This window comes from Salarias fasciatus, chromosome 20, assembly GCF_902148845.1.
Source record: "Salarias fasciatus chromosome 20, fSalaFa1.1, whole genome shotgun sequence".
NCBI classification, from domain to species: domain Eukaryota; kingdom Metazoa; phylum Chordata; class Actinopteri; order Blenniiformes; family Blenniidae; genus Salarias; species Salarias fasciatus.
Genome location: NC_043764.1, coordinates 3,429,873 through 3,452,838, shown reverse-complemented (window position 1 = coordinate 3,452,838; position 22,966 = coordinate 3,429,873). Strand labels below are relative to the sequence as shown.

Here is a 22,966-nt window from a genome sequence, read left to right as displayed (position 1 = left end):
GCGGGTCGACTCGTTAGCCGGTCCCACAATCCTCCCCGCCGTCCGCCGGGGCCGGCGATGCCCAGGAGGTGAAACCAGGTCAGGCAGGCGTCGGGGCGGCTTATCAGTCATGGAGGCGGAGACGCCGGCAGGAAGGTGTGGGGTGTAAACATGGCGCTCGGCGTCGACTCAGCACACTCAGCACCGGGCCTTTAACTCATGTGGGCTGTACGTTTCTTCATAACCACGTCTGCACCTGTTTCTTATCTGGAGCGGCTCATCGGCGCCCCGGAGCCTTTAAAAGCTGCTGCTGCGTTCCTGCTAATGCAAGGCGTGCTGCACTGTACCGCTTTAATGGAAAACGCTGACAGTTTATTTATAGGTGTGAATTTTTTTTTTGTTTCCCGAACATGAAAACACTCAGCAGGCAAGATCTGTTTGACGATGCTGAAATGGAAAGAGATAAAATAACCTGAATTATGAGCCCAATGCGACGCAGCAGGTTCGCTTGGTGGCTGGAAAGCTACACTGTTTTGGGTGCTTCTGACATTTCTGTGTAAATCGACATCGCCTTCAAAACTCTGCCATGTTTTCTCTGATATGACGACGCAAAAATGACAAGTTTTCACTTGAAAATTTGCAATGTAAAGGGGGACGAATTTAGCAATTGTTACAACATAAGATGTCTGAAAAGACTATCCTAGTTTAGTTCTCTGCTTTATTCATTTGTTTATTAGTGTTTTGGTCGCCACTTCTTCCTCCCTCAGGTACTCACTCTTCTTTTTCTAAGTGAGCAAAAGCTTTCAGATTTTGTACAAAAACAATATTTCACCTGCCGTTAAAGAACTGCTTACCAAACTAACCTTTCCTGTGTGACAGTTAACCTGACTAAAATCTGTTACTTATTCAAGCACTTTTGTTTTAGTCGATATTTATTATTTTCGCTTATATTTCATGAAAAGGCCGTATTTACCAGGATCAAATCCTAAACACTGCTTAAAACTTTGATTTGATTATATGATGTTACAGTGAATGATAATCTTTATTTATTTTTATTTTTTTTTTGAACAACGCACCAGAGCAGTCAGTGGTCACAGTACAGCGTCTGGAGACACCAGTGACTCCAGTGGTGAAAGAAAAGGCTCCAAAACTTCAGCTGTTTGTAATGTACATCTATTCTCGACACTGCCCCCTGTGGTCACCGCTGGGACTGCTGGAACCGCCTGTATGAACACACAGCCAGCTGCCATCAGTGTGTTTGTGTACATTAACGTGAACTTCATCAGATCAAAGGAGTCGGAATATTCTGGGAAACAAACCTTTGAACTGGAGGACAAGCCGAGCGCCTCCACCTGAAGTGAAGGAATGGTTTTACTCAGTCAAACAGACGGAGAGAAAAAAAAAAAACCCTGCATCTGCTTCACGTTTACGCTGCGAACACGGAGCATTCCTGAGAGCACCTGAGCTCATTCTGTCTGCTCACTTCTTGGCGAACTCCTCACAGCCCTGCAGCAGACGGCGCGCCCGTGAGTCTCTTCACACAACAACAGCACCGCGTGGAGATCAGGCCGGCAGCAGCGGGTCGACCAGCGTAACGCAGCGCGACGTGCTTCGCTCTGGAACTCAAGACTTCTTCTTCGATAAGGTGAGCATTTACTGCGGCATCACCTGGATCCCAGGAGGAGACACATTTTATCAACAATAGAAAACCTACTGAGACGACCGAGAGAGAGAGACAGTTTAAAAGAGTCTGAAGTTTATACAGCAAACTGTTCTCTGTCTCCAAACAGGTTTTATTAGCGAGAAACGGCGCCCACTGCTGGTCCCTCTTCAAAACTTCACCATTTTCAGTGTTTCTGCCACAGACGTGATTTTCAAAATGTTTCCATCTAAACGCAAATCATAAAAACGGTGCTTTCTATGACTTGAAAGGCCGTGTAAATGGGGATTTAGCCGAATACTAACAGAATAAAGACTGTCAAAATGAGATTAACTGATTACAAAACCCCCAATCATTGAACTGTTTCTTTTAAACTGTGTGAGACGTCTGGCAAGTGTGGTCAGCAAAGTGTAAAGGTGATCAGAGGGACACAACACAAAGCGGCGGCGGGGAGAAAGAGGAATCCGAGTGAAGGAGGGCGGCTTGGCTCCGGGCAGGACACCGAGGGCGGGAATTCAATCATCTGGAGGCCGAAACGTTTCAGGAGCTCTCCCGCCATTCTAATCCTGTTACAAATAAACACCCGCTCAAGCATAGCCACACACACCAACTGTGGCCGCATGAACACACACACGGGGAGGTCTCTTCCTGGCAGCGCTCTCACCTCTGTCAAATGAGGACAGCGCAGCGCAGGGGTGTTTACTACGGAGCGGGCTGGCGCCGCCCGCACAGGGCACACAAACAAACGCACACAGTTCCGAAGTGAATGGCGGTCAGTATAAAGAGAGGGCACAGCCACAGAAACCCACAGCAACAGATAGCTGCCGCATTGTGGCACTGAGAAAGACTTGTCCGTAAACATCTCGAGTTTTACAAAAAAAAATGGAGAGTCGGAGCGGATAAACAGCAGCTCCCTGAAACCGGAGCCCAGAACTCCAGAGTCAACAGATCCACGACGAACGGCCCGTTATTCCTGGTAGGAGCAACACGGAGGGGTCTCTCCAGATCCACGCCAGGGCGGAAGAAAAGAAACATAGCTTGGATATGAACATGAGAACCACACACACACACACACACACACACACACGCCAGCAGTCATGTGAGCGACAGGTCACAGGACAAACTAGTACAAACGTTCCCTCTCCTTTACGGGCTCCACATGCTGGGACTCAAACACACACCCATCGGCCATAACATTAGGACCGCCTGACCGGAATCGAGCAGGTTCCTGCTTCAGAACCGGCTCTGCTGGATCGCGCCACATGGAGGAGACTCTACTCCACACACACATCAAGGTTTATCATTAAAGCCCCCCGGAAGGGACACTCTGGTCCCACTGTCTAACGATCACAACTGAGTCAATACTCCATGTTTCAGTTTTCAAAAGTCTGAGGACAAAATGTTGGCTATGCTGCTTGATGTCGGCGTCACGATGAACTCGGTTATAATGTGATGACTGGTCAGTGCACACGCTGAACTATGTGTCTTTGTCGTGACCTTTTTATTTTTAGGGCAGTGGGGCTGAGTGGCTACAGTGCAAAGCCATCAATCAAAACAAGAGGACATAAATAACAGGCACAGAGACGCACGCCTGGAAACAGAAAAAGACGTACGACGGCGCCTCGAACTCACACAGTGACCTCCTCTTTCTCCAGTTCTCACTTCACTGCAGGCAGCGTACGTATGCAATCCCAGCACGGCCATGCCGGTATGTGTCTGTGAAGGATGCTCTTGCTTTTACTTCTGCTGCCTTTCCGAGCCGAGCTCAATGCCCACGTTTAGCTGATTAGTCACATGTGCAAAAGAGCAAAGAAGAATGTGTGGTTATTTTGAAGCCGCATGCTGGAGCTTGTGCAAGATTTAATCAAAGTAACCTGCAGATCTGTGGTGCAAAATCAACATCTGACTGTGTGTGTGTGTGTGTGTGTGTGTGTGTGTGAAACTGTAGTCTGTGCTGCACGTATGTTTCCTGAAGGTAGACGAGGCGCTGCTACCTGCTTTATCTTTCTCTCCTCTGATCAGGCAAATCTTTAAATGAGGCTTCAAGTGGCGTAATTCAATTTGTCTGAGTTGAACATAAACAATAAATCCTGTTCCAACGCTGGAAAACGTGCGGCAGGACAAGACATCCCCATAAACTGTGAAATCACTGAAACAGGAAGCAATAGTCTGCTCTGAATAATCTGCACAAGATCAAGACCAAATGAAATGAAGAATTCCTCCTCTCTGCATTCGTCACAGATTAGCTTAGCATTAGCTTGTTCTCGGGTCACGCACGTCTCTGGAGCGCCCACAGAGCAGTGCACGGCGACTTTAGTTCTGTTTACATCATGAAGAAAAACAGACATGATGCCTTCAAAAGAAAATGAAAAGAGAGAAAAAGAGAAGTCTGATTGTGGCTCGAGCTAAATTGAGATCGTCCGAAAGCCCAGCATGAGTCAGGGAACACGCCGTTCCCGCTGCTCATAACATCGGGGGTGATTTTCTGATTGAATTTCATCCGTGACACGACGAGGCGCCCTCTGTGATCACAAAGTGAGCTCAACCCCAGACTTCCCAAAAAAAACCGAGAGGAGCTGAGCGGGGGAGCGGGGCATCATGTCCAAACACAAATCATTAAAAAAAATACAGCCAGCTTCCTGAGCACACCGCCATGCCTCCTCCCAGTGGCACAATTCAAATGTCATAATTCGGTTCAGGTGTGGGAGTTTGCATGTTCTCCATGTGCAGGTTTTCTCCTCGGAGCCACTAAAAATGCTACTTTTTAAAAAAGCTCTCAAGGTGGAACTTTTGGAAAATGCTTGGACTCCGCTCTCTATGGAAATGGGGAAGACGCCAGTTTTCCGAAAGGCTGCTATTCATCTTATTCAGGAAGTGCTGCTGGGCGGCGCCATTATGTGTTGCAACTTCCGGTTTGCCGCTCTGCGCTGTGTTGACAGCGAGTTCGCCTGCTATGTTGCTCACGTTTATTAAGTCTAAAAGTGACCAGCCTCATCTGCTCCGCCCATGGACGCCACAACAACTTTAAGAAGATGAAGCTTTCGCTTTCTCAAAACTGTTTAGAGCACGGGAAGCCTGCGGGCCAGCGTTCAGCCGAGGCGAGTGCTTCAGAGACACACAGGCAAGTGGTTTTTGTACTATCTACTACTAGACGTTGGACAACATCATTCATAATCACAGTGAAATAAGCAATAATCAATTGATCGTATCGTGTTTTTATATATTCTTGTTGTACGAATTAATAAAATCAGCAACCTAACAGGCTTCAGACATGTTCTGTACACTGCGTGGTGCAGGGCAGTGCTGCTGCAGCTACTCTGGCAATTCCTGCTTCCTCAACAAATCTAACTATGTCTTCTGGGAGGTAAAACAAACATATATGTCTCTGTTGTGTTTAAAACTCAGGGTTTTAGGTTAACAGAAGCTCGCAGCCACCACAGGCTAACATGCTAAGCTATCGAACAGCTGCAGTGCACGGCAGAGGACTTCATTCATAAATAAAAACCTTACCTCGTTCTGAATTTTGCAAATTAGTCATTTTCAGAAAATACAGCAGTTACAGGCTCAACTTGTAGCTTTAGCATAGCTCCCATAGTGATTTAGCTGTTCTAAAAATAATGTCAATCACAAATATTTTTTTCATAACCGTTAGACAAACTGTCATTATCACTTTACAAACAACCATGCACTACATTACAAAATTCTTACACACATTTTTATACACCATTCACACATATCCCACCATATGCACATTCCACCACCAGACAAGACAGATAATGTAAATTGTTAACTGGTGGCCTGAATGATTTAGTTTTCTCAAAGTATAAAATGTAAAATGACTTATGACACATTGTTTGTCCTCAGATGCATCAACCAGTGATGTGGCCGGAAGTCCTGCTCCGCCTCTCGATGTGGACCTACCAGCTGAACCTCCTGCCTCCGTCTGCCTCAGTCTGATCACGACTCTGCTGAAAGCCCCGTCCTGGATCAGCCCCTCCAGGGTCATAAAGCCACACAGAGTTCAGGGCCATCAGTGCTGCTCCTACGCTCCGGCCGTCTCAGCCTCCTGTACACTGGTCTCCCGCTGGAGTCTTTTAATTTTTGGCTGATCAGCTTGATGTCTGAGATCAGGTCCTGACGACCCTCATGAAGCTCCGGCTGAACCTGCTGCAGGAAGCCCTGCTGAGAGGTTCAGTGTGTCCCAGTCTGGAGTCAGCAGGACCGTCACTACATGGCTGGACATCATGGAGGAGATCAGGTCTCACGTCCCGTGGCTGCCCAGAGAGGCCATTCTTGCTACGATGCCTCAGTGTTTTAAAGAGCGTCACCCGGCGACAACCTGTGTGACTGACTGATCTGACACCCCCTACAGAAACCACACAACCTGGACTCTAGGAGGGACTCCTACAGTCATTGTTATGGTCAAAATAACCAGATGTAACCAGAAATCACCAGATGAATGTTTTTTGAAGTATTGCATTTTAAAATTGACAGGTACATTAGATAATTTATAGGACCAAAATATTTCACTTTAGTTTCTCAGCATGAGTTTGATTTCAACATACAGCGTCTGGTGGAGCTCAAGAACGACTCCAATTGTTTGTTTACAGCTCCTATAACTTCTGAGTCTAGTACTTTTATCAATTCTATGCCTGGTGGAACTTCAAGGGAACTTCAAGGGTTTTTAAGTGCTACTTTTTATAAAAAGTTCTGGAATCACTGCCTTTAATACTGCAATCAAAATGCTGTCTAATGTGTTGTAAATTACCTTTTATATCTGAAATGTGCCACCTAGTGGACTTCAAAGGAGTAAAACATTTTCTGACAGAGCATTTTGTGATGTTTTGTCTGACTGTCTCACTAATCTCGTTACCACAGTACCAGGTCAGGATAGCAGAGGAAAATGTCAGTAAAAAAAAAATCAACAGGACACATATCTGAATCATTTGTTTCATTAAATTCCAGAAGAAAGGAACAACATCGACAAAAAGATCACGTGAAGCATTCACATTTCATTAGCAGATTACACATCCAAGTGCTTCATATCTGTAATGAGGGCGGACAACAATAAAAGTACAGAAGTAAAACTAAAGTTAACTGATTCAGTTACTTATAAAGCAAAAGTATCCACTTTTAAAAGTAGTTTATGAGTAAGAGGTAAATGTTATTTTACAAAGTCTGAAATGACAGGACTAAATCCAGGACTAAATGAAGATTAGACTTGGTCTAAATTGGGACTTAACTAAATCCATGTAACTTGGATGGGTCACTCAACCATCACATGACAATTCTGGCTAGAGGTGGTCATAACAAAGTAACTTTACTTTTACCGTACTTTTTTTTAGCGTGATTTTACTCCAGTAGATTTTCAAGACCGTCCCAACCCCGCGATACAAGAGCATCATGGTCTCTCTGTCACTGTCAGCTGTCACCAGCATCCGTGCTAAATGTGAAGAGGTCCTGGCCTGACTTGGGCGAACACTGGCTTCAAAAAACAAATAGCCCTTTGCTGATTAAAAAAATAAAACAGCAGACTTTCCCACTGTGAAGATATTTGGAAGCTTCTGTGCTCTTGCAGTTCCTCATGGCTGAACCGTCCACACACCCAGCGATAGCACAAAATGTTCTCGTTTGTTTACACCGCAGTTGTCGCTAACCGGAAGTGCAAACACAAAGCGGAAGTCCCGCCCCCAGAGAAATGGGCGGGCCTGATAAGGTGAATTGCGCACACACACTACGGCGGTGTTACGATGCACGATGAGATGGACAATAACGACGGGGGCTTCTGCAGCGAATTCTCCTGGACTTGGTAGCTTTAGAAATGCGAGTCACCTGTAATGTCTCACCTTCGTCACCTGTCCATACGAATGTCCACGTTCTCGCTGTTGTTCACGTTTAGAGTGTAACCCTAACCCTCCGAGCACGTGTGTCCTCCAACTATGTTTTCAGCGTTTCTGACGTTCCCATGTAAACACAAAACTTTTCTGAAACTTGAGCACATCAACGAAGCATTTTCACCTGAAATGTTGTGGAAACGACTCCAGGAGGTGAGATACAGCACAGCGGGCAAACATTTCACCATTTTCAGGAAATAAATGAAACTGAATCTGCGTTTCTGAACGTTCCAGACTGTCAACGTCGAGTTTAGAGATTGACTGTAAACGCAGCGAGGGCGGCTGTCATCACAGAGTCAAGCTTCCAGGCCGTGCGGCGTGAAGCCGGGCTGCAGCGGCGGGCGGCGGGAACACGGGGCGGCTCGCTCATGAATCTGACCAACAAAGAGGGCATTTTACCCGATAAGAGTCTCTCTCTGGCGCTGCCTCTCTGTTTCCCCCTGCTCCTTCCTCCTTCAGACAGACACTTCAGTGTAATGTGGCTATTTGTGGTGGAAGCTCTGGCTTTCGGCCCTCTGAACCCTGCCCCGCATCGTCCGCTTCACACAAACTAACAAACACGCTCAGTCCGGAGGTGAGCGAAGCGCCGCCTCCGCGATTGTGCGTCTCTTTGAAGGAAAAGGAGCCATTGTGAAGCCAGATCTTATCCCACGGCCCCTTCATGTCTTCCCCTGCTTGTTTCCTTCCTCGATTCCTTCCTTTGCTTTCACTCTCGTCCTCCTGCTGTCACCCGCTGCTTGTCATGGTTATGCTGATGCTCTGCAGACGCAGAAAGCAAAAACTGTCGGGCTTTCATATTCAAATGAGCGGTCCGCGGGACCAACACTGGATAATGTGATGGTGATTGTAAACACGCGGGACTCCGCGGTATATAATAGTCATCGTGGGACGGCGGCGACAAGGTGTCGCACCGCGTTAACAACGGTTGAGAAGGCGTCTTTTTTCACGGCGACTTCTACTTGTATAACACCCGACCTGCCACTGTATGCATAACCAGGAGGGCGAGGAGGCCGTCGCCGCCAAACGCCTCGAAAACACGCAACGCGGCGTCCCTTGGCGGAAGTTAAAATTAGCCACTACGCTCTCGTTTACTCCAGAGAAATTTCCCCCATGCTTGGTTCAACGTGTTGAACAAAAAGAAGGATTAAAATCACAATTATCCGCCGCCGCGGTGTGATCCCGGCTAAAGTTTGCCATATGCCACCCCGTCCTCATGCATATCCACCGCTGCCTCCCTCGCTGCAAATCAGGTCACTTTACAACAAACCATCGACTCCGTTGGCCGCGGCTCCCTCTGAATGTCCTTAAATATTAGATTACATCCTATTTACTGCGGCCACAAGCCAGCCTATTCAGCCAAAGCACTCCAACAGGAGTTGCAAAGGATTTCTTTTATGTGGTTTTTATTGAGATGATTTCATTTCACCGGCTTATATTGCAGCTGAAATGAAGGACTCGTCGTCCACCTGATCTTCAGGACACACTCTCCACACACTCTCTGTCAGTCCCAGGAAGCATCTGCTGTGCAGCAGTGGCTGTAGTTAAAAAAAAAAAAAAATCAATTGATATGGCATCGGAGGCTGGTCTGCAGCGTCTGAATGAAGATGACATCAAAGGAACACCAGGCAGAGTGAAAGAAGATGTTCCATCTTGAAATAATATCAATCTGAGCACTTCTGGTCTGTGCAGGAAGGCTCGCCTCTGCACTTCAGACACTCAGAACCGATCAACAAAGGAGAGCTGAGGGCCCCAGTGCAATAAGTACGGTGGCTCGGTGGGGTCACCTCAGCGGAGGCAGCAGCGCGGGCTTTGAGGCCGTGGCTCTCGTGTTTGTGGAGCAGATTGTGTGTTTGTTCTGTGGCTTCTTGTGTCTGTATCGCAGGCTCTTCTATTTATTCTGTGGCTCTCGTATTTACGGAGCTAGATTCTCCTTTTGTTTTGGAAGTTTCTTTGCTTCTATTTTGGGTTTTTTTTTTCCCCAACCTGCGACTCTGTAGCTACGCCGTGGTTTTCTGATCTGCTTTCATGAAACAGTAAAGAAAATCTTGGAATCTGGATTGCAGCTTCTCTTGTTTGCTTCTGTATTTAAACATTATGGAGTCCAAGGGAAGGAAGGAAGGGAAGGAGGAAGGAAGGAAGGAAGAGAGGGAGGAAGGAAGGAAGGAAGGAAGGGAGGAAGTTTGCTCTTGGGTTGAACCATTCTGGAGTTGCAGCTGAAGGCAGAAAACTAACAAATAAAAGTCTTGAGACTGTTGATATTTCCACCTCAGTGCAGCTGAAATGAGGGCAGAAAAAGTCGACTCACACTCCTTCATCATGCCGATGTCGATGCAGCGTTTGAGGCGGCAGGCCTGGCAGTGGCGCCGGTTGTCCTTGGTGATGGTGCAGCTCCCGTTGAACGGACACGTGAAGGAGGCTTTACGTTTCATGCTGCGCCTGCAGGAGACGAAGGGAATCAGAACTTTCCGTGGAGGATGCTCACCAACAACAGAGATGATCAAAAACAGCTCAGCTTCAAGACACCGCAAAGAAAGGTGATGTTCAAAATGAAAGAGCTGCTGGATGATGGGATAGATACAAGAAGGATGGAAATAAGGCAGGGAAGCAGGCAGAGAGGCAGAAAGGAAGGAGGGGAAGAAAGAATAGAGTGATGGGGTCGTCCACTGAATAATGGATATTGTCCCGAAAGCGAGGTTCTGCAGGCGGACAGAAAAAGACACGCTGTACTGGAGGTCAACAGAGCACAGTCGACAAACAGGAGGCCGCTGCTCTTTGAACACGCAGGCAGTGGAAGCATGGACAGCGGTCAGAAACACACACACACACACACACACACACACACACAGCTTTGTTTTGTGGATGTTCAACAAACTAGTTTTAAGAATTACTGAAGTAAAACTGAGAAAAATTTGAAAAATTAGAAAGACCAGGCTAAAACGTCTGGTCTCTGAGTGATTTTATCAGAACGGATTAATTAGCCAACACTGACCCCCCCCCCCCCGTACCTGAAGAAGCCCTTGCAGCCCTCGCAGGTCATGGCGTTGAAGTGGAAGCCGGTGGCTTTGTCGCCGCACACGCCGCAGATCCGCGGTGCATTGCGGTCAAACTCGTCCGGTCCGACCACTGACGTCGTCACCGTCATGGGCTCCATCACTGAGGAAGAGGAAGAGGAGGAGGAGGAAACGGTGAGCATCCACTCCACACCAGGAGCCGCAGACCTCTGGAATCAGCTGCCTTCCCGAGCGGCGGCGAGCGGCAGTTATACCGACGGGTGTTGGGTTATTAGCATATTAAGTAAAAGGCACTGACAGGCGCACTCTGCGCGCCGCGGCGATTGGCTGAACCGGGCAGCAGACACCACGCAGGTAAGAACACATCCAGAGCCGCTTTTTTTCACACAAATGCACCATCATCTGCAAACAAACTCAACCACACCCATGCAGTTCACATGTTTTCTACTGATTTCTTAGAAAGCAATGCCTAACAGTCTGCTTTTTAAAGTTGGATGCGTGGTTTTTTTTTTTTGTTCCGTGTGCAACAGGAAGTCGATCAATAGCTTTCTTTCTCCTGAGTGACACTGTGAAATGTGAAAAGTCTGAAATGCACTAATGTACCAACAATGACGGCGGAGCGTCATTTCAAGAATGCCAACCGTCTGAAAAGGCCTTGGACGTTTTAAAATTCTTTCTATTACTGAAGAAGTATTTTTCTTCCTTGGATTGTTTTGGAGCCGTTCAACAGTATTTGATCGAAAAGAAAAGCAGCATAGGTTAAAAATAAAATGAAAAATCATTTCAATATTCAACCCGATTTTTGAAATTAAAATTCATGCTTTTTTCATTTAAAGAAAAAAATATCAGTTTGATTGTTGGATATTTATTTCAAATGTGTAGTTAACAGAATTTTAAAAATACAACCAGGTAAAGTTGTTGAATTAAATGAATATATGTGTTTATTACTGTGATGCTTCATGAAGGATCTATGTGCTGCATTGAAACTTCGCTGGAAGCTTTTCACTGCAGGTCTGAGTGGGACTTAAAATCACACATCAACTATCCAGACAAAGAAAAAGTTGTCACATTCTCGAAAAAAAAGCAAAAACTTCTGACATCGGGTTTGTTTCTCATAATGCTCAGCGACAACATTAAATCCAGAGAAACAAAAAGACAGAAGAGAAACACATGGAGGTGGGACGGCCATGTGGCCGGCGGTTTCTGGGTGCAGCTTTGATTTTGTCAGGGTGAGAGTCTGTTGTTAGAGGAAGAGAGAGAGAGAGAGAGGGAGGGGGGGGGAGAGAGGAAGGTCATTTGAGGCGAAGACGACTAAATGAGGACAAAAAGAGGAGGGGGGCTCGTGCAATGAACTTGTGCACAGCGGGAGTCACGTGGCTGCAGAATATAGCCTGTGGGGAGAAGGAGGACCAGGAACACGTCAAACAAGGACAAAGAGATGGGAGGAAGTGGAATCGGGGCGTAATGGACGGAGGAGGAGGAGGAGGAGGAGGAGGAGGGGCAGAAGGAGGGGGAGGAGGAGGAGGAGGGGCAGAAGGAAGGGGAGGAGGAGGAGGAGGGCGCAGGTGAGAGGGATGGAGGTAAAGACTCAGGCTTCATCGGGCCTCATTACATCCTGCCCGGTCGGAGGAGGGTTACACTGTGGGAGGGTGGTGCATGTGCACAACAACAACAACAACAACAACAACAACAAAAAAGGGGGCGTGCTGCGTTAGTCACCGTGTCTGGAAAACAGTTCTGTTTACCGACGCGGCAGCAGGTGAATAATGGAGTAATTGGAGACGGAGCGTCAGACACGCCGACCTGCAGCCTCATTAGCGCTGCTGACTGATCACAGCGGCGTCGACAACACCGCTGCTGCCGCCGCTTCCCCTTTACTCTCTGCTCCGTGTCGCTCGTTTGTAACACCGTCTTATAATTAGTGGTTTTATTTATTCATGGAGGCTGTGATGTAGTGGTGGGGAGAAGAAAGCAGACTGGCTGATTTCAACTTTCTGTCTCTTCATTCATTCTTTCAATTTTTCACCATGTTTAAGTTTAATTAAGAAGAGAAAATGGCTTTGACAACATCATAATGAGGCTTTTTAGCTTTTCTTTTACAGGAAACAACAAATGAAGAGTAAATGAACTGCAGACAAATGACAAATCGAGCTAAATTTGTCATTTAAATGATTGTAACTGGCTTCCAGACTGTTTTTACTCAGTCAATACAGCAGCTGATTTGGCATCACCAGTCCCGGATCATGACTTTCCCCTCGTGTCTGAGTCATTTTCCTCTTTGTCCAGATGTTTACCAGGAACAAATTAATGCGACATTTATGGCCCAAAAAAGAAAAAGGGCCAAACTGCACTGGATCGGGTGAGACAAGTGGGACGGAGCAGACGTCAGCTGCAGCCAATGGATTCTTCATGGACTCATTTTTATAAAATCTACAGACTGCTTCACACTGGAGGATGGATTTATTAAGGAGTTACGCACAAATATGGCCGAAGCACCTCTGTGCTGGTGGAAGGCCACAGACACTGCAAGGACAGATTTATAAACAGGCACTTTTGCTGCAACTTCACCTCCTTTTAATAATCCTCTGAATGTCACCACGCAGCTGCTTGCGCCTCCGGTTTTCTAACTACTGTCTTGTTAAAACACAAGTAAAGTTTTATGAGTAAAAACAGAAAACATTTATTGACTGTGGTGTACAAAATCATTACGACCTGATGCAGCCAGAATGACACAGCAATCTTAGAATATCAGATCCCGGCCACTTTTAAATGGTTTATATTCAGCATTTTGGGTCCACTGTGGAAATAATGAACCGAGTGACAGGAAATTCACGGACAACATGTAGGAACTGTAAGAAAATAGTACTGAACACCGCGGCGAACAGGAGCTCTATGAACTCTGTACTGACGGAGCAGGACTCTGGTTAAGGATTTACAATTATTGTTTGCACTTAAAAGAAATAGTGATTTCTATTTGTGGAAATAGAAATCTGTGGAAATCTCGTCTCATCTCAAGTGATCAAACCCAATATCGTGCCTCGTCTCGTGAGCTGACTGTCTCGTCACACCCTTACCAGGGCTGAAACATTACTAAAATAGATGTTAACTAATTTAGTAATCGATTACTTGGTTCATGGCATTTTTTAGCTGAAGTGGCCAGTTTTTCCTTTTTATTTCAAAGCTTCAATTCATGTGTCCTAACAGCAGCCACCGTGTGGCAGTAATGAGCCGCCTGTGGCTGTCCTCTACCAGCACAGCAGGAGAAGAAGCCAGCAGCCAGTACCTGGCTTTCTGTCACTGCACTGTCCGCAGTGAAAGGTCCAAAAGAACAGGAGGAAATCGAAACATCATGAGAGGAAAGCCATCCACAGAAAACTTCACACTAAATCCACAAAAAGGAGACGTGAGCAGCGGAAAGGAGAAACGAGGAAAACATCGACATGTCCAACAGTCACTCATTAAACTCACTGTGTTCCTTTTGAGATGTGATTTATAGAAATTTATTAAATGAAATGCTATAAAATGCACTATTCTCTTGTGTTTTTTTTTTCTTCAAAAAGTTATTAATATTTTACAAAAAAATTAAAACAACCTTATTAATCAAATAATAGTAAAAAATAACCAACAGATCCAAGAACCAATAATCATTAGTTGCAGTCCGAAAGCCGTCTTTTTTTCCCCATATCTTTTATTTCACTGGTCTTTCTTGTAACCGGATGAAAAATGGCAGAGAAACATTTTGAGCCTTTTTCGTTTTCTGATTAGAGACGAAGGGAAAACAGAATAAATCTGAGGATCTGAATTATTCAAAGACTAACTGGGCGTTGTCATATCTTCCTTTTAAATAATCACATAATCTGGTATTTATTACTGTGGATGTGCAGTTTTGTGTGTGTGTGTGTGTGTGTGTCGTCTTGGGCATTAAAAACATCTTTGCAGAAAGGCATCAGCCTGCAGCTCCCCATTAATCAGCAGAAGAGTGAAGTATTGATCTGATATCTCGGCAGCTGGAGGCCTCGTCTGTCCGGCGGAGGCTGAGTTTAGTTGAAACGACAGCTGGCAGATTCCTCGCTGGTGAAATAAAACCATGACAGTGTGTTGTGGCGTTACAGGCTCAGTCGGAGGAGATCCTGCAGGTTGAGGAGTCAGTTTGCTGATGGAACACGGCTGAGCAGAGCCGTGTTGTTCACACTGCGGAGGTCACGCCCTGCTGACCTTGTATCTTCTGCTCCAGCCTTGTGACTCCGATCACTCGCTGTTCCCAAAGTCGCTGCTGGACGTGACACAATAACAGAATTCAATGCTACGCCAATAATGTTGCACAACGGTGAAGGCTGACAGGCGCGGGGGGGGGGGCCGATGTGCCTGACCACAGGAGTTTGGATCAGACCAACGTGGTCGAATGACTACAAAAACAACCGTGACATCTCCGTCCGTTTCCACGGCGTCGGCGCTCGGAGCCAGTGAAAACACACCTTTTTAAAAACAAGTTAGTCAGTTATCACAAAGCAAGCGGCCCTGCATGAACACCGCATGGTTTTCTGGGATTCTGCCACTGCCGTGGAAATGTTAAACTTTTCTGAAAAGAAAATGCAAAATCGATGCATTTCTACTGGAAACGCTGAAGCATGTCAAAACGGTGTCTTCATGCAGCTTTACTCTTCCTCCAGTGAGCAGGAGTTTACAAACAGCAGCGCTACAAATGAACTGCAACCAATTCTGTCCTGAGCAGCACTGAGTCAGTAACATGTTCAGTAAATATATCGAGAAGAGAAACAACATACAAATACGCATGTCCTTGGATTTCATTTCCAGGTAATATCAGCAGCAAAACTAACCAAAAGATGTATTTTTTTTAGAACAGAAAAGGAGAAAATTCTGCATTTCAGTTAGTAGACTAACCAGATGTATCAACCTGCCCAAATAGTTGCGATCCTGGAGGCAACATCAGTTGCATCTCTCTCTCTCTCTCTCTCTCTCTCTCGCTCGCTCTCTCTGCCGTGTTTTTTCACTCCTCTTCCTCAGCTGTAAACACATCTGTCCAGGAGTCCGACATCCACAGTCAACAGATGAAACATTTAGTGCGAGGGATAAGCGGGCTGGATTACATGCTGATGTGATGTTCCCTCCCCGCGCCGTCTCCTCATGTTAAAATGCATAAACACCCCCCCCCCCCCCACCACCACCACCACCACCTCCTCTATAGGACGCGAAAACGTGCAACTGGTGTCGGCTGCTGAGACCCCCACAGAAACATCTCCAGAAGGGTGTTCGTGTCTTTTCCTTTCCCCATTTCTTCTCCTGAACTCAAAACCTCTTGTTTGTTGTTCTGCTTCCCTCCGAACACTCAGGACTGAGCGAGCGCAGCTCTCCAGCATAATGACAGCCATTAGAGCGAGCGGGCGAGCGGCGATGGCGAGCGCCGCCGTGCACCTGGAGAGGTTACGGGGCGGCGGGGGGGGGGGGGTGTTTGTGTGCGGTGAAAACATGCTTTTGCTCATTAGGTATTCATCTGTGAATGATGCAACGCGCGGCGCTGAATGTGCCACGGATGAATTCGAGCCGATCACTTTTCATGTTGAATGAAAACAGAAAGCTGCCGCTTGGCTCTGATGACCGGTATCAGTTGTTGAGGAAGCGATTGGTTTTAATAAAGGTTTTCTTTGACGTGACAGCAGATCTATGGTCTCTCTGTGAGTTCTGCTGCCCCCTCCAGGGACTCCTCAGCCCTCGCTTGGAAACCTCGGGCACATAAGCCTGGTCAACAAACACCAGGCTGCTAAATATAACCGACACGCTCGGAGAGGAGGGAAAAACACCGGCTCCATTTGAAGATTTCCCAAAAATATTCATGCTAATGTCCAGTAGAAGCGATCTGGCTGGAGGAAGGAGGAGCGGCGGCAGGGCAGGACCGGCCTCGGAGCCGTCTGCTTTTCGTGTCTCCACGCCGGCCGCGGCCCCCGCGGCGCCCCTCGGAGGCCGGTCCAGAAGGACTGCGCCGCGCTTGTCTCTGTGCCGGCCTCCCGTCGTAAATCTGAGGTTCCTGTTGGAAAAACCCCGGACAGATGCTAAAAACAGCGAGACCACACGGGGCGGGGGGGGGGGGGGGGGGGGGGGGGGTCAGCCGCATGCTGAATAACGGGCTCAGGTAGGATCGCACAGTCAGCCCGCCGCTGAGCCGGGGGCTTTGGAACCCGTCGATGTATTGATCAACCCGGCCCTCAGATATCAGCACTGATGAAGCATTTTCTCACCGCAGTCGTGACAGGAGGCTGACCGTGAACGGAGGCCGGCGGCTTTTTCCTGCTTCTGGAGACATCCGGAGCTGAGAGCCGTCCTCAATACACCGTTCAGCTCCCTGATGCTTCACATTCACTGCTATTCTCAACCTCGAGCACCAACAAGGAATTTTTACACCAGAGGAAGAATAAAACTCAGCTTCCGGTTTCTTTCTTGGTGTTTTTTTTTGTCAACTAGGTCACGTGAAGCATGTTTACCAGAGCAGCAAAAAGCCCGAGAGCTTCCCGGAGGCCCCAGCGCCATTATTGCAGTTCTGGATGTAAAAGCAGAAAATAGACTTAATGCTCAGAACTAGGCTGTGAGATATGGGTTAATTAATGGAAGAGTCTGACGGCTAAAATTAGACCGATTTTCCTCTTATTGCTCATTTTGCTAGACAGGATTGTAAAAAAAGAAAAAAGAAAAGAAAAATAAATCTAATTTTCTTTCAAAAAAAACAAATCAATATCGCTCTAAAAATATATATAATCAAGTAAGAAGAGTTAAAATACTAAAAATTAAAACTGAACACAAACAGGAACTATGGTTACTAATCCTGAAACCTCATCCTGTTGAACTGTAACATCATATTAATTTATATTTCTTAAAATTATAACAATGCTAAAGATTATAAGAGACACGAGATACTGAATTGTGAACGACCGTTATGTGAAAGAATATCACATAACTTCATAACACATGGATAAAATGTTTTAGCAAATCGCTAAATAAAAAATGTGTCGTGCCACATCAGGAAACTTTATTATTATTATTATTATCAATTCTTTCTTTGTCACAATCTGTCACAACATGACTTCATACTTTTATTGTGTAATAATTCAAATAAAAATAAAATAAATCTGGAATGTGAAAAGCTTGGCATCATTTTGAGAAATAGATGAATTAGACATCCTGAATAGTCTAAAAAACAAGGGAAAATGTTCAGAAAGCATTTTTGCATGTTCTGCTTGAAAGCACAAACTTCCAACTGATTTGTTTTAAAGCTGTCGTCTGACGGCTCTGCAGCACCGACTAGTGGCAGGAGGCTGCATTACTGATAAAATAACACAATGATCGAATGTTTTTGAACAATAAGGGGGGATATTTCCTATTTGCCCTACTAGTGATACTGCCCTAATAAACACAAAACATAGAATCTTATTGGATGGTTGGAAAAAAAATGAAAACATTTTTTTTTACCTTTTGTTTATTTTGTTTTCTTTTGTAAAATGCCAGATACTGATTTTTCATATGAGAACTTAAAGTATCAGCGATTTTGCTCCTTTCCTTGAATTCATTAATTTAATAAAATTTGACTCTTTTGTGACATTGATTGTGAACTATTTTTGTTAGCAATAAAACTAAAACAAAGACAAAAAAAAACTGCTTCAGCAAGATGATAATCATTAGAGAAATCCCCTCCGGCTGAGTTTCAGGGCCCACCCTGCTGCTCCAGTTACACGGGGTAAAGAGGTTGTTCTTACAATGAAAACTTGAGTTTAAGCAGCAAACAAGTGAAAGAGGTGAACCCGAGCAGCTGCAGGGCTGCTGCTCTGCGGATGACCCTGACCTCCGACCTCCCGGCGGAGACGGCAGGAAAAAGAAGAGCCGCCCCTCCCCACGGGGATCAATAAAGCATGGCTCCATTGTTTGAAATAGGAGCCCTTTTGTTGGTTTCCCAAAGGAGGGGAAAAAAAAAAACTTGCAAGAGCGGGACGCCGACGGTGGAAATGGCGAAGACAGAAACGGCGACAGAAGAAGCCGAGCGCGAATTCAAACGGCTGTCACGTCTTTGTTGGAGACGTGTAAATTGTGTGCTACAGTGAGGAGATCTCCGGCGGCACCCGAGCCTCCAGCTTAATGAATCAGAGAATTTTAGGACCACCCACATCTGCTCTCATGATTTGAGACAACTAATCACTGATTTACTCTTTCATAACCCCGACGTGACACCGCCGCTGCGCGCCTGAAGCGCTCGCTCTCAGGTAATTCAGCTCTCTTCTTCCCCTCTCCTTTTTCAGGTAAGCTCATCCTGACAATGTCGGGCTGAATAGCTCGCCACAATATTTTCCCTTTTCAAGTCGAGCAGCTTAAAGGAAATGCTCCTGTGCAGTTTGAAAAGGCTCTTTCTGCTCCCACATAGTTTTCTCCTCAAAGCTCAGCGGTAACTCTGCACTGCTCGGCTGTGTGTGTGAGACTCGGTATAGAAGAGTCCCGTAGAGAAAGGGCCGCCCGGCCAATGGAGGGGCTTCGCTCTATAGGCGGCTCAACAGGGAGCCTGGCCTACTTTTACCACCAGCTGCCTCGCGGTGGGCCTCACCAACAGCGAGCCGCCATAAACTCCAGTCCACGACAATACAACAAACACTGGCTGCTGGGCCAGAGGCTTAGCGTGAACACACACACACACACTCTCTCCAACTCCCACCAAATGAAGGGCTGCTCCTCAGGTTTCCTCAGCCTGATGAGTCACCCAAACTTCAGGCTCCGTCACACTGCGCGTCCACCGCTTTGTTTACCGCGCCGGACAGTGGAAAGCCACAACTGGCCTGCGTTCGACCAGGTTACGGGTTGCTTTCCTCTGTAAACTCCAGAACATCAAAAGCAGGCGAGGAAACCGCAAAGAAGCAACTCAGACACGAACCCCGACAACCTATCCTGAGCGGCACGCTCCAGAGACTCCAGGACACGGAGGGCATTTCTTCTCTGGGTTGGTGCCCAAGTCGGGATGGCAGAGCGGTTCGTATAAGGTTTGGCCAATAACATGGTAATAAGGTTTCCCACCATATCTAAAAATAGCAACAATATCCATTTCATTGCATCATCAAAAAAAATCTGCTGCACATATAAATCTACAGAGACCCAATATATTGGTAGTTATAATTTCTTTTACGTCTAATTAATGTGTTTGTCCAGCACCTGTATGGATGTGTGGCTGAGTTTTCAATTTAATTCTACTAACATTTAAAACTAAGAGCAGGCTAGGAGCACGAGCGGAACATTTTGGTTCCGACAAGGAAAACCCGGCAAAACCCGGGGCGCCGTCGGACTGCGCTGGAATGCTGGAAGTGAGGAAAGCGGTGTGGACACAGAGACTGTCATGGAAAGAGTGTAAATGTCCATCAGAAGGACGCCGCTATGCACTCAAACACACTCACTCTGAGCGGGGCCTGTGTTGCATTCACACACATAAATAAGAAATTCCAACACTTGAACAGGACACGACACACAGTCACGGTAAAACAGTGTTGCTCCAGGAAAATGTTGGGAAGGTTTAACGGTATCAAAATGTGGATATTGAACGGCTCTACTCCCAAAACATCCTGGCAACGAAGGGCGTCGGCCAGAGACAGCAGCAAATCCCGATCTGGACCCAGTGCTGAAGGGCACTGTGGAAATGATGGACAAAAGAAAAAAAAGGACACAAGAAATCGTGGGGACATGGACACGATGCGACAAAACGGTGCTTGAAGAGATTCCAGTCGTAACGGCGTGTTTTCGCCGGGACACGGTGACGTAGCGCACGATCACAAGACGGACGCCCGGACATCCAGCACATCAACACAGAGCTGTTACAGGAAGGGTGGGGGGCTGGGGGGAGGGCGGTGGCCGTGTGGTGTGTGTGTGTGTGTGTGTGTGTGTGTGTGTGTGTGTGTGCGCATGCCAAGTCTGCTTGAAAGATTCTAATGGATTGTCCCAGTTGGCTGCAGCAGTGTGTGCTGCACAGGCCGGCTGATGTGATTGGCTGGTGTGTGACGCACCCCCCGACACATACCAGTGCACACAACACACACACACACACACACACACACACACACTCTACACAACTGAGCCGCCCTGGCTTTAACTGATTTGGATGTAAATCCCAAAAATCGCAGAACTTCCAGCACCGTGACAAGACAAACACTTCCACATCCTTGTGTCACCGAAGGCTTCGGCGTCTTTACGCCGAGTGTAATCCCGAGGCGCCGCTCGCTCGTCACAGAGCGTCTGTTCTGCTGCATGCACAGTTTGTACCTCAGAGTCAGGATTTATTTGTGGACGTCGTGACTCCGGCTTGACTCAACCGGTCAAACTCAAATGTTCAGGTGAGATTAGCGACTGGCGTGCGAGGCGGGATTTTGGTTTCATTTCATGCGTTGAAACCAAGTATAGAATATGAATGAGTAATACACACCCTGGCTGTTAAGAAGCAGCCATAAACACTCGACGCATATCAATGGATTGTGTACTGGGGTGGAGGGATATATAGTTTCAGCGCCATCACCGCGATGTGCACATGTGCAGCAGTGATATCGTACAATGTCAAGTCAGGCGAAATAGCTCTGCGGCGATCGCGTCTCTATTCCTCACACGCATCCACGATGCCGCAACCGTTACTTTAACTCCTGGTAGCTCAGTTTCTGCAGTCGAGAAGAGGATGCAGGTCTCTTCTCTGGTCCGTCCCACCACTGTCTTAAAGACCAAACGTGCAAATCCAATTGAGACAGGCTCAGAGCGGAGGAGGCCCGGCACGCCTGACGCCTGGGTCGGGTTATTGATCCTCACAGTCCGGATCCCCAGAATCACATCGTGTTTCCATCATTTCTAGGATTTTCCACCTCGTCTGGACCGAATCCTTCCAGGAAACTGGGCCTTATGGTGCAGGAAGCTCCATTCTGCTTCACCTGGAAGGGCCCCAACTTTTGGGACCATTTTAACTCTTTATGTAAGTGAAACAATGGATCATCTTTATAGTTTCTCGCTGCAGTTTTTGCTCTTTTTAAGGTTTTATATGGAATAAAATAGAAAACAGACTAAAAATTAAGGTCTCACTGACATGAAAACATTTTTTCGTTGTGTTTTGGGGTCTGTTTACATGACAACGCTGCTCAGAGGCACTGAAAACAACTTTTTGAAAACGCTTGGAAGGAGAAAATGCAACTTGTCTGAAAAGCTGCTCCTGCACATGCACGACCCGGCCGGAGTCAACAGTTCCTCTGCACCTGTAGATATGCTGACTGGTGACTGGTCTACCCCGCCATCACCAAAACCAATCCATGGATGGACGGATTAGCTCCATCTAAATAAAGCTGCTACGTAACGCAGACATGTCTCAATCCATTTTCTTCTGCTCGGCTCCAGAAATAAGGAGTGATGTGATTAACTGTGGTTTATTAGTTCACAGCGAGCGTAACGTCGCTCCGTACATTAGCTTGTTTTGTCAGCGCAGTGTACAGTTCAGGCGTCTCGCAGCCAAAAAGACAGCAGGTTTCTCCTCTCGTGCCGCCGCCCACGCGGCAGCGTGAAGGGTGTTGAAGACGCCGCTAATCGCCTGTGTGATGTGGCGCCGCGCAGGAGATGGTGGGAGGCTGTTTTCCACCCGCTCGCTAATGACAGGCTGGAGGAAGCCGAGCGCGGATAAATACAGGTGGGCACTTGGCTCCATCGTACTCTCTGGAAATGGAGAGAGACCAGGATGTTACACACACACACACACACACACACACACACGGTTCCACGGTGGAACAGGCCGGCTGCACAACTGAATGATAAGCAAATCAAATTAAAATGGCGCAGGTGCAGCGAGCGCCGGCAGGATGTGGGAACACTGGAACGACCGGCCAACCCAAACAGATTCCCCTCGTTCCCCCACATTCGAAGAGGCAATCGCAGCGCGACGAGGGAAAGAGGTCATATTTATGGAAGTTCACCAGAGTCCCCTTTTCTGAAGAACCAGGCCAGAAAAACATGTCAGACAAAGAAGACACGAGACGAGCCTCACATAAATAATCAGATCCAGTTTAGTTCCCGTCTCCATGCGAAACTTATGAAAATGAACTCGAAAGAGCCAAGTTTATCAAAACACGAAGGACATCACAAACACCGTTATGCTGCCTGCTCTTCCCGTATTCCTCCCATTGTGTCAAAGTCTGGGAAAATACACACAAAACTGACCTACAAAAGCCGGGCACGGAGCTAAAGACGTTACTCAGACCGTCAGCCAAGCAAGTTAACGCAGAACTTTTGTTGACGATTTAGATAAACAGAAAACAGCTCATGTTCTCCACAGAGGAGGGAACCGGGGCTTCAAACACACGGCACGCAGCTCCGGCGGCCGATTCAGAAAACCCCAAGAGCATCTGTAGAATTTTTCGGCTCCT

At 46.9% G+C, this 22,966-nt stretch overlaps 1 protein-coding gene across 2 annotated transcripts in view; it reads right to left on the bottom strand.

The window, feature by feature from the left end:
• The window catches only part of LOC115408177 (vitamin D3 receptor A), a 93,585-nt gene that overhangs the window by 31,764 nt on the left and 38,855 nt on the right, over window positions 1–22,966 (bottom strand). For both annotated transcript variants that reach the window (XR_003933741.1, XM_030118790.1), the window contains exons 3-4: window positions 10,539–10,686; window positions 9,839–9,969 (exon numbers count right to left, since the gene is read on the bottom strand). Coding sequence is in view for 1 of the 2 variants with exons in the window: in XM_030118790.1 (XP_029974650.1) it covers window positions 9,839–9,969; window positions 10,539–10,684 (277 nt within the window). In the remaining variant the exon portion in view is untranslated. The remainder of the gene's footprint in view (window positions 1–9,838; window positions 9,970–10,538; window positions 10,687–22,966) is intronic.